Source organism: Oncorhynchus masou, chromosome 27 (assembly GCF_036934945.1).
Source record: "Oncorhynchus masou masou isolate Uvic2021 chromosome 27, UVic_Omas_1.1, whole genome shotgun sequence".
In the NCBI taxonomy this organism is placed as follows: domain Eukaryota; kingdom Metazoa; phylum Chordata; class Actinopteri; order Salmoniformes; family Salmonidae; genus Oncorhynchus; species Oncorhynchus masou.
The window spans coordinates 5,123,004-5,135,829 of NC_088238.1; the positions used below are offsets into that span (position 1 = coordinate 5,123,004).

Sequence of the window (12,826 nt, forward strand, 5' to 3'; positions counted from 1 at the left end):
AGGTACACAGTACTACTCTACTGACAGTCGAGGGCTGTGAGGTCATGGTTTGGGTACTCACGTTACAGGTACACAGTACTACTCTACTGACAGTCGAGGGCTGTGAGGTCATGGTTTGGGTACTCACGTTACAGGTACACAGTACTACTCTACTGACAGTCGAGGGCTGTGAGGTCATGGTTTGGGTACTCACGTTACAGGTACACAGTGCTACTCTACTGACAGTCGAGGGCTGTGAGGTCATGGTTTGGGTACTCACGTTACAGGTACACAGTACTGCTCTACTGACAGTCGAGGGCTGTGAGGTCATGGTTTGGGTACTCACGTTACAGGTACACAGTACTACTCTACTGACAGTCGAGGGCTGTGAGGTCATGATGTGGGTACTCACGTTACAGGTACACAGTAGTATTCTACTGACAGTCGAGGGCTGTGAGGTCATGGTTTGGGTACTCACGTTACAGGTACACAGTACTACTCTACTGACAGTCGAGGGCTGTGAGGTCATGGTTTGGGTACTCACGTTACAGGTACACAGTACTACTCTACTGACAGTCGAGGGCTGTGAGGTCATGATGTGGGTACTCACATTACAGGTACACAGTACTGCTCTACTGACAGTCGAGGGCTGTGAGGTCATGGTTTGGGTACTCACGTTACAGGTACCCAGTACTGCTCTACTGACAGTCGAGGGCTGTGAGGTCATGGTTTGGGTACTCACGTTACAGGTACACAGTACTACTCTACTGACAGTCGAGGGATGTGAGGTCATGGTTTGGGTACTCACGTTACAGGTACACAGTACTACTCTACTGACAGTCGAGGGCTGTGAGGTCATGGTTTGGGTACTCACGTTACAGGTACACAGTACTACTCTACTGACAGTCGAGGGCTGTGAGGTCATGATGTGGGTACTCACGTTACAGGTACACAGTAGTATTCTACTGACAGTCGAGGGCTGTGAGGTCATGGTTTGGGTACTCACGTTACAGGTACACAGTACTATTCTACTGACAGTCGAGGGCTGTGAGGTCATGGTTTGGGTACTCACGTTACAGGTACACAGTACTGCTCTACTGACAGTCGAGGGCTGTGAGGTCATGGTTTGGGTACTCACGTTACAGGTACACAGTACTACTCTACTGACAGTTGAGGGCTGTGAGGTCATGGTTTGGGTACTCACGTTACAGGTACACAGTACCTCTCTACTGACAGTCGAGGGCTGTGAGGTCATGATTTGGGTACTCACGTTACAGGTACACAGTACTACTCTACTGACAGTCGAGGGCTGTGAGGTCATGGTTTGGGTACTCACGTTACAGGTACACAGTACTGCTCTACTGACAGTCGAGGGCTGTGAGGTCATGATGTGGGTACTCACGTTACAGGTACACAGTACTGCTCTACTGACAGTCGAGGGCTGTGAGGTCATGGTTTGGGTACTCACGTTACAGGTACACAGTACTGCTCTACTGACAGTCGAGGGCTGTGAGGTCATGATGTGGGTACTCACGTTACAGGTACACAGTACTGCTCTACTGACAGTCGAGGGCTGTGAGGTCATGGTTTGGGTACTCACGTTACAGGTACACAGTAGTATTCTACTGACAGTCGAGGGCTGTGAGGTCATGGTTTGGGTACTCACGTTACAGGTACACAGTACTATTCTACTGACAGTCGAGGGCTGTGAGGTCATGGTTTGGGTACTCACGTTACAGGTACACAGTACTGCTCTACTGACAGTCGAGGGCTGTGAGGTCATGGTTTGGGTACTCACGTTACAGGTACACAGTACTACTCTACTGACAGTCGAGGGCTGTGAGGTCATGGTTTGGGTACTCACGTTACAGGTACACAGTACTGCTCTACTGACAGTCGAGGGCTGTGAGGTCATGATTTGGGTACTCACATTACAGGTACACAGTACTACTCTACTGACAGTCGAGGGCTGTGAGGTCATGGTTTGGGTACTCACGTTACAGGTACACAGTACTGCTCTACTGACAGTCGAGGGCTGTGAGGTCATGATGTGGGTACTCACGTTACAGGTACACAGTACTACTCTACTGACAGTCGAGGGCTGTGAGGTCATGATGTGGGTACTCACGTTACAGGTACACAGTACTACTCTACTGACAGTCGAGGGCTGTGAGGTCATGATGTGGGTACTCACGTTACAGGTACACAGTACTACTCTACTGACAGTCGAGGGCTGTGAGGTCATGATGTGGGTACTCACGTTACAGGTACACAGTACTATTCTACTGACAGTCGAGGGCTGTGAGGTCATGGTTTGGGTACTCACGTTACAGGTACACAGTACTGCTCTACTGACAGTCGAGGGCAGTGAGGTCATGGTTTGGGTACTCACGTTACAGGTACACAGTACTGCTCTACTGACAGTCGAGGGCTGTGAGGTCATGGTTTGGGTACTCACGTTACAGGTGCACAGTACTACTCTACTGACAGTCGAGGGCTGTGAGGTCATGATGTGGGTACTCACGTTACAGGTACACAGTACTACTCTACTGACAGTCGAGGGCTGTGAGGTCATGGTTTGGGTACTCACGTTACAGGTACACAGTACTGCTCTACTGACAGTCGAGGGCTGTGAGGTCATGGTTTGGGTATTCACGTTACAGGTACACAGTACTACTCTACTGACAGTCGAGGGCTGTGAGGTCATGATGTGGGTACTCACGTTACAGGTACACAGTACTACTCTACTGACAGTCGAGGGCTGTGAGGTCATGATGTGGGTACTCACGTTACAGGTACACAGTACTACTCTACTTACAGTCGAGGGCTGTGAGGTCATGGTTTGGGTACTCACGTTACAGGTACACAGTACTACTCTACTGACAGTCGAGGGCTGTGAGGTCATGGTTTGGGTACTCACGTTTCCGGCGGTATCTTCATCTGTCCGTTGGCCGTCAAGCAGAGCCAGCTGGCCCAGATAATCCACAGGGTGGTGATCCGTGTCATCCCGGCACCAACGCCAACGTTCCGACCGCCGGCGTTCCGGCAACGCATCACAACGGCTGCTGACGACCCCTCTGACAGCATCTGCAAGGGTCGACCCACTGGGTTTTTATCAGATGTACTGTGTTCAAACAAACAACAACGCAGCAGGACTCTGTATATTCCCTAGAGACTCAGGAAGTCAGAGGGAAGGAGGACCTGGCAGTGTTGTCCACGGACAGCGTTAAAGGAGGATCCCAGTTGTAACAGTATGATCACGTTAGATTCAACAGCTCCATACCGTCCCAGTGATCCAGGGTTCTGGAAGGTTCTGCCAAAGTCAAACACCACCCTGTACAAGCAACATGACTGGCTCTTTAGAAGAGGGTTAACATGCACACTACCAAGTGTACACTAGAGATAACATGCACACTACCAAGTGTACACTAGAGATAACATCCAAACTACCAAGTGTACACTAGAGATAACATGCACACTACCAAGTGTACACTAGAGATAACATCCAAACTACCAAGTGTACACTAGAGATAACATGCACACTACCAAGTGTACACTAGGGATAACATTCACACTACCAAGTGTACACTAGGGATAACACGCACACTACCAAGTGTACACTAGGGCTAACAGGCACCCTACCACGTGTACACTAGGGTTAACATCCACACTACCAAGTGTACACTAGGGTTAACAGGCACACAACCAAGTTGATCTCGTTTGCGGTGCTGAGAGTTACTATCCCAAAACCAACATTGTAAACCACATCACTAGACCGGGCTCTTTCTCTCCACCTTCTTCTTCATCAGTCCACACCTCCGTCTGTTTCACTCCTCCATGCTGCTCCTCCCTCACTTCTCGACCTCCAATAAACACGTCCACGGGGAAAGAAGAGGACAAACCAGAGGTGTTCAACTTCTTTCTTCAAATAAAAAAACACATTCAAAAATCAAATCCAAGAAAATTTCTGCCACCAAAGATCCTACTCCAGCGAACAAGAGACCATACTTCCTCCTCCAAAGAATAAACTTCCAAATGTCTCAGCTGTAACGACAGGAAACGTTGTCCCTAACAGACTAATGTTGTAATCCCTTCTCAGTAGGCTCTAAATGGGGCCCTGGGTAGTCCATGCTGAGGGGCTGAGGGATGAAGGGCGTAGTTTTAGGGCCGTGGCTCAAGGCCCCGGGAGAGAGAGGTTTAGTAGGAGACAGAACACTGCCGGATGTGACAGCCAGCCCTGACACTGGAAGTTACTGTAGCAGCCAGACAGCATATCTCTTCCCCACTTCCACTCCTTCCCCTCGGACAGTTTGCAGCATAATCTGCTTGGATTAAACTCTCTTCCTCCTCCCCTCCCTGCCTCTACGGGTTTACAGAGGTTGTTGTAGTGGAGAGAGAGAGAGAGAGAGTTGGGGAGAGAGAGAGAGAGACAGAGAGAGAGACAGAGAGAGAGAGAGAGAGAGGGGAGAGAGACAGAGAGAGAGAAAGAGAGAGAGAGAGAGAGGTGGGGAGAGAGAGAGAGATTTTTATTGTTTATTTCACTTTTGTATATTATCTACTTCACTTGCTTTGGTAAAGTTAACATATGTTTCCCATGCCAATAAAGCCCCTTGAATTGAATTTAAATTGAATTGATAGAGATGGGGATAGTGGGTAGGCGTGGGGCAGGGGTACCGAGGGTGGGGGCGGAGAGGACAGTGGGTAGGGGGCGGAGATGACCGTGGGTGGGGGGCGGAGAGGGCTGGGGGGAGAGGAGCCAGGGGGGTTGTTGTATCAACGAGGATTATGTTGATTTCTGGAGACAGGCTTGTGTTGGACCAATCAGAGAAAGGGAAACGTAAAACCTCCAGAAGCTTAGTTTTTAAACAGTGAGGAGAGACACCTAGTGGGGCCGTGACGACTCTGACAACAGCAGGCTGCACCAGAGACTCTGCAACTGGACACCGAGACAGCAAAAACAAATCACATTGCATAGCGGTATATGCTCCCAAATGTGCTGATTCCAAGGCTTAGTATAGTTGGGATGTCCAAGTCGAAGAATTAGGAACAAGTAGTAATTTATAAGGATCCCTATGGTTCTGTTCTTCTTTCCAGGACCTGGGACTTTCTGTCCAGTAAACTACTGGCCATTGATGTCGTGCCATAGCAGTGTGGCTAGGTTACACAGTATAGATGTCGTACCATAGCTGTGAGGCTAGGTTACACAGTATAGATGTCGTACCATAGCTGTGAGGCTAGGTTACACAGTATAGATGTCGTACCATAGCTGTGTGGCTAGGTTACACAGTATAGATGTCGTACCATAGCAGTGAGGCTACACAGTATAGATGTCGTACCATAGCTGTGAGGCTAGGTTACACAGTATAGATGTCGTACCATAGCTGTGAGGTTACACAGTATAGATGTCGTACCATAGCTGTGTGGCTAGGTTACACAGTATAGATGTCGTACCATAGCAGTGAGGCTAGGTTACACAGTATAGATGTCGTACCATAGCAGTGTGGCTACACAGTATAGATGTCGTACCATAGCTGTGAGGCTAGGTTACACAGTATAGATGTCGTACCATAGCTGTGAGGTTACACAGTATAGATGTCGTACCATAGCTGTGAGGCTAGGGTTACACAGTATAGATGTCGTACCATAGCTGTGAGGCTAGGTTACACAGTATAGATGTCGTACCATAGCTGTGAGGCTAGGTTACACAGTATAGATGTCGTACCATAGCTATGTGGGTAGGTTACACCATAGCTGTGAGGCTAGGTTACACAGTATAGATGTCGTACCATAGCTGTGAGGCTAGGTTACACAGTATAGATGTCGTACCATAGCTGTGTGGCTAGGTTACACAGTATAGATGTCGTACCATAGCAGTGAGGCTACACAGTATAGATATCATTACCATAGCTGTGAGGTTACACAGTATAGATGTCGTACCATAGCTGTGGCTAGGTTACACAGTATAGATGTCGTACCATAGCTGTGAGGCTAGGTTACACAGTATAGATGTCGTACCATAGCTGTAAGAATAGGTTACACAGTATAGATGTCGTACCATAGCTGTGAGGTTACACAGTATAGATGTCGTACCACAGCTGTGAGGCTAGGTTACACAGTATAGATGTCGTACCACAGCTGTGAGGCTAGGTTACACAGTATAGATGTCGTACCATAGCTGTGAGGTTACACAGTATAGATGTCGTACCATAGCTGTGAGGTTACACAGTATAGATGTCGTACCATAGCTGTGAGGCTAGGTTACACAGTATAGATGACGTACCATAGCTGTGAGGCTAGGTTACACAGTATAGATGTCGTACCATAGCTGTGAGGCTAGGTTACACAGTATAGATGTCGTACCATAGCTGTGAGGCTAGGTTACACAGTATAGATGTCGTAACATAGCTGTGTGGCTAGGTTACACAGTATAGATGTCGTACCATAGCTGTGAGGCTAGATTACACAGTATAGATGTCGTACCATAGCAGTGAGGCTAGGTTACACAGTATAGATGTCGTACCATAGCTGTGTGGCTAGGTTACACAGTATAGATGTCGTACCATAGCTGTGAGGCTAGTTTACACAGTATAGATGTCGTACCATAGCTGTGAGGCTAGATTACACAGTATAGATGTCGTACCATAGCAGTGAGGCTAGGTTACACAGTATAGATGTCGTACCATAGCTGTGAGGCTAGGTTACACAGTATAGATGTCGTACCATAGCTGTGAGGCTACACAGTATAGATGTCGTACCATAGCTGTGAGGTTACACAGTATAGATGTCGTAACATAGCTGTGAGGTTACACAGTATAGATGTCGTACCATAGCTGTGAGGCTAGGTTACACAGTATAGATGTCGTACCATAGCTGTGAGGCAGGGTAACACATTAAAGATGTCGTACCATAGCTGTGAGGCAGGGTAACACATTATAGATGTCGTACCATAGCTGTGAGGCTGGGTTACACAGTATAGATGTCGTACCATAGCTGTGAGGCTAGGTTACACAGTATAGATGTCGTACAATAGCTGTGAGGCTGGGTTACACAGTATAGATGTCGTACCATAGCTGTGAGGCTGGGTTACACAGTATAGATGTCGTACCATAGCTGTGAGGCTAGGTTACACAGTATAGATGTCGTACCATAGCTGTGAGGCTAGGTTACACAGTATAGATGTCGTACCATAGCAGTGAGGCTAGGTTACACAGTATAGATGTCGTACCATAGCTGTGAGGCTAGGTTACACAGTATAGATGTCGTACCATAGCTGTGAGGTTACACAGTATAGATGTCGTACCATAGCTGTGTGGCTAGGTTACACAGTATAGATGTCGTACCATAGCAGTGAGGCTAGGTTACACAGTATAGATGTCGTACCATAGCTGTGTGGCTAGGTTACACAGTATAGATGTCGTACCATAGCTGTGAGGCTAGGTTACACAGTATAGATGTCGTACCATAGCTGTGAGGTTACACAGTATAGATGTCGTACCATAGCTGTGAGGCTAGGTTACACAGTATAGATGTCGTACCATAGCTGTGAGGCTAGGTTACACAGTATAGATGTCGTACCATAGCTGTGAGGCTAGGTTACACAGTATAGATGTCGTACCATAGCTGTGTGGGTAGGTTACACCATAGCTGTGAGGCTAGGTTACACAGTATAGATGTCGTACCATAGCTGTGAGGCTAGGTTACACAGTATAGATGTCGTACCATAGCTGTGTGGCTAGGTTACACAGTATAGATGTCGTACCATAGCAGTGTGGCTACACAGTATAGATATCGTACCATAGCTGTGAGGTTACACAGTATAGATGTCGTACCATAGCTGTGTGGCTAGGTTACACAGTATAGATGTCGTACCATAGCTGTAAGAATAGGTTACACAGTATAGATGTCGTACCATAGCTGTGAGGTTACACAGTATAGATGTCGTACCACAGCTGTGAGGCTAGGTTACACAGTATAGATGTCGTACCACAGCTGTGAGGCTAGGTTACACAGTATAGATGTCGTACCATAGCTGTGAGGCTAGGTTACACAGTATAGATGTCGTACCATAGCTGTGAGGTTACACAGTATAGATGTCGTACCATAGCTGTGAGGTTACACAGTATAGATGTCGTACCATAGCTGTGAGGCTAGGTTACACAGTATAGATGACGTACCATAGCTGTGAGACTAGGTTACACAGTATAGATGTCGTACCATAGCTGTGAGGCTAGGTTACACAGTATAGATGTCGTAACATAGCTGTGTGGCTAGGTTACACAGTATAGATGTCGTACCATAGCTGTGAGGCTAGATTACACAGTATAGATATCGTACCATAGCAGTGAGGCTAGGTTACACAGTATAGATGTCGTACCATAGCTGTGTGGCTAGGTTACACAGTATAGATGTCGTACCATAGCTGTGAGGCTAGATTACACAGTATAGATATCGTAACATAGCAGTGAGGCTAGGTTACACAGTATAGATGTCGTACCATAGCTGTGAGGCTAGGTTACACAGTATAGATGTCGTACCATAGCTGTGAGGCTACACAGTATAGATGTCGTACCATAGCTGTGAGGTTACACAGTATAGATGTCGTAACATAGCTGTGAGGTTACACAGTATAGATGCCGTACCATAGCTGTGAGGCTAGGTTACACAGTATAGATGTCGTACCATAGCTGTGAGGTTACACAGTATAGATGTCGTACAATAGCTGTGAGGTTACACAGTATAGATGTCGTACCATAGCTGTGAGGCAGGGTAACACATTATAGATGTCGTACCATAGCTGTGAGGCTGGGTTACACAGTATAGATGTCGTACCATAGCTGTGAGGCTAGGTTACACAGTATAGATGTCGTACAATAGCTGTGAGGCTGGGTTACACAGTATAGATGTCGTACCATAGCTGTGAGGTTACACAGTATAGATGTCGTACCATAGCTGTGAGGCTAGGTTACACAGTATAGATGTCGTACCATAGCTGTGAGGCTAGGTTACACAGTATAGATGTCGTACCATAGCTGTGAGGCTAGTTTACACAGTATAGATGTCGTACCATAGCTGTGAGGCTAGGTTACACAGTATAGATGTCGTACCATAGCTGTGAGGCTAGGTTACACAGTATAGATGTCGTACCATAGCTGTGTGGCTAGGTTACACAGTATAGATGTCGTACCATAGCTGTGAGGTTACACAGTATAGATGTCGTACCATAGCTGTGAGGCAGGGTTACACAGTATAGATGTCGTACCATAGCTGTGAGGTTACACAGTATAGATGTCGTACCATAGCTGTGAGGCTGGGTTACACAGTATAGATGTCGTACCATAGCTGTGAGGCTAGGTTACACAGTATAGATGTCGTACCATAGCTGTGAGGCTAGGTTACACAGTATAGATGTCGTACCATAGCTGTGAGGCTAGGTTACACAGTATAGATGTCGTACCATAGCTGTGAGGCTAGGTTACACAGTATAGATGTCGTACCATAGCTGTGAGGCTAGGTTACACAGTATAGATGTCGTACCATAGCTGTGAGGCTAGGTTACACAGTATAGATGTCGTACCATAGCAGTGAGGCTAGGTTACACAGTATAGATGTCGTACCATAGCAGTGAGGCTAGGTTACACAGTATAGATGTCGTACCATAGCTGTGAGGTTACACAGTATAGATGTCGTACCATAGCTGTGAGGCTAGGTTACACAGTATAGATGTCGTACCATAGCTGTGTGGCTAGGTTACACAGTATAGATGTCGTACCATAGCTGTGAGGCTAGGTTACACAGTATAGATGTCGTACCATAGCTGTGAGGTTACACAGTATAGATGTCGTACCATAGCTGTGAGGCTAGGTTACACAGTATAGATGTCGTACCATAGCTGTGAGGTTACACAGTATAGATGTCGTACCATCGCTGTGAGGCTAGTTTACACAAAAAAGATGTCGTACCATAGCAGTGAGGCTAGGTTACACAGTATAGATGTCGTACCATAGCTGTGAGGCTAGTTTACACAAAAAAGATGTCGTACCATAGCAGTGAGGCTAGGTTACACAGTATAGATGTCGTACCATAGCTGTGAGGTTAGGTTACACAGTATAGATGTCGTACCATAGCTGTGTGGCTGGGTTACACAGTATAGATGTCGTACCATAGCTGTGAGGTTACACAGTATAGATGTCGTACCATAGCTGTGAGGTTGGGTTAGACAGTATAGATGTCATACCATAGCTGTGTGGCTAGGTTACACAGTATAGATGTCGTACCATAGCTTTGTGGCTAGGTTACACAGTATAGATGTCGTACCATAGCTGTGAGGTTACACAGTATAGATGTCGTACCATAGCTGTGAGGCTAGGTTACACAGTATAGATGTCGTACCATAGCTGTGAGGCTAGGTTACACAGTATAGATGTCGTACCATAGCTGTGAGGTTACAGCTGTGAGGCTAGGTTACACAGTATAGATCGTACCATAGCTGTGAGGCTAGGTTACACAGTATAGATGTCGTACCATAGCTGTGAGGCTAGGTTACACAGTATAGATGTCGTACCATAGCTGTGAGGTGGTTACACAGTATAGATATCGTACCATAGCTGTGAGGTTACACAGTATAGATGTCGTACCATAGCTGTGAGGCTAGGTTACACAGTATAGATGTCGTACCATAGCTGTGAGAATAGGTTACACAGTATAGATGTCGTACCATAGCTGTGTGGCTAGGTTACACAGTATAGATGTCGTACCATAGCTGTGAGGCTAGGTTACACAGTATAGATGTCGTACCATAGCTGTGAGGCTAGGTTACACAGTATAGATGTCGTACCATAGCTGTGAGGCTAGGTTACACAGTATAGATGTCGTACCATAGCTGTGAGGCTAGGTTACACAGTATAGATGTCGTACCATAGCTGTGAGGCTAGGTTACACAGTATAGATGTCGTACCATAGCTGTGAGGTTACACAGTATAGATGTCGTACCATAGCTGTGAGGTTACACAGTATAGATGTCGTACCATAGCTGTGAGGCTAGGTTACACAGTATAGATGTCGTACCATAGCTGTGAGGCTAGGTTACACCATACAGTATAGATGTCGTACCATAGCTGTGAGGCTAGGTTACACAGTATAGATGTCGTACCATAGCTGTGTGGAGGTTACACAGTATAGATGTCGTACCATAGCTGTGAGGCTAGGTTACACAGTATAGATGTCGTACCATAGCAGTGAGGCTAGGTTACACAGTATAGATGTCGTACCATAGCTGTGAGGCTAGGTTACACAGTATAGATGTCGTACCATAGCTGTGAGGTTACACAGTATAGATGTCGTACCATAGCTGTGAGGTTACACAGTATAGATGTCGTAACATAGCTGTGCTAGGTTACACAGTATAGATGTCGTACCATAGCTGTGAGGCTAGGTTACACAGTATAGATGTCGTACCATAGCTGTGAGGCTGTGAGGTTACACAGTATAGATGTCGTACCATAGCTGTGAGGAGGTTACACAGTATAGATGTCGTACCATAGCTGTGAGGAGGTTACACAGTATAGATGTCGTACCATAGCTGTGAGGCTAGGTTACACAGTATAGATGTCGTACCATAGCTGTGAGGCTAGGTTACACAGTATAGATGTCGTACCATAGCTGTGAGGCTAGGTTACACAGTATAGATGTCGTACCATAGCTGTGAGGCTAGGTTACACAGTATAGATGTCGTACCATAGCTGTGAGGAGGTTACACAGTATAGATGTCGTACCATAGCTGTGAGGCTAGGTTACACAGTATAGATGTCGTACCATAGCTGTGAGGAGGTTACACAGTATAGATGTCGTACCATAGCTGTGAGGCTAGGTTACACAGTATAGATGTCGTACCATAGCTGTGAGGCTAGGTTACACAGTATAGATGTCGTACCATAGCTGTGAGGCTAGGTTACACAGTATAGATGTCGTACCATAGCTGTGAGGCTAGGTTACACAGTATAGATGTCGTACCATAGCTGTGAGGTTACACAGTATAGATGTCGTACCATAGCTGTGAGGTTACACAGTATAGATGTCGTACCATAGCTGTGAGGCTGAGGCTAGGTTACACAGTATAGATGTCGTACCATAGCTGTGAGGCTAGGTTACACAGTATAGATGTCGTACCATAGCTGTGAGGCTAGGTTACACAGTATAGATGTCGTACCATAGCTGTGAGGCTAGGTTACACAGTATAGATGTCGTACCATAGCTGTGAGGCTAGGTTACACAGTATAGATGTCGTACCATAGCTGTGAGGCTAGGTTACACAGTATAGATGTCGTACCATAGCTGTGAGGCTAGGTTACACAGTATAGATGTCGTACCATAGCTGTGAGGCTAGGTTACACAGTATAGATGTCGTACCATAGCTGTGAGGCTAGGTTACACAGTATAGATGTCGTACCATAGCTGTGAGGCTAGGTTACACAGTATAGATGTCGTACCATAGCTGTGAGGCTAGGTTACACAGTATAGATGTCGTACCATAGCTGTGAGGCTAGGTTACACAGTATAGATGTCGTACCATAGCTGTGAGGTTACACAGTATAGATGTCGTACCATAGCTGTGAGGCTAGGTTACACAGTATAGATGTCGTACCATAGCTGTGAGGCTAGGTTACACAGTATAGATGTCGTACCATAGCTGTGAGGTTACACAGTATAGATGTCGTACCATAGCTGTGAGGCTAGGTTACACAGTATAGATGTCGTACCATAGCTGTGAGGTAGGTTACACAGTATAGATGTCGTACCATAGCTGTGAGGCTAGGTTACACAGTATAGATGTCGTACCATAGCTGTGAGG

The 12,826-nt window shown here is 46.5% G+C and overlaps 1 protein-coding gene across 1 annotated transcript in view; it reads right to left on the bottom strand.

The window, feature by feature from the left end:
• Positions 1-3,205, bottom strand: part of LOC135516568 (voltage-dependent calcium channel subunit alpha-2/delta-4-like) — a 59,221-nt gene extending 56,016 nt beyond the window's left edge. Inside the window, 1 exon segment of the mRNA XM_064940918.1 lies at positions 2,900-3,205. Coding sequence (XP_064796990.1) covers positions 2,900-3,066 — 167 coding nt within the window. The 5' untranslated portion in view covers positions 3,067-3,205.
• Between the last annotated feature and the right edge of the window lie 9,621 nt (positions 3,206-12,826).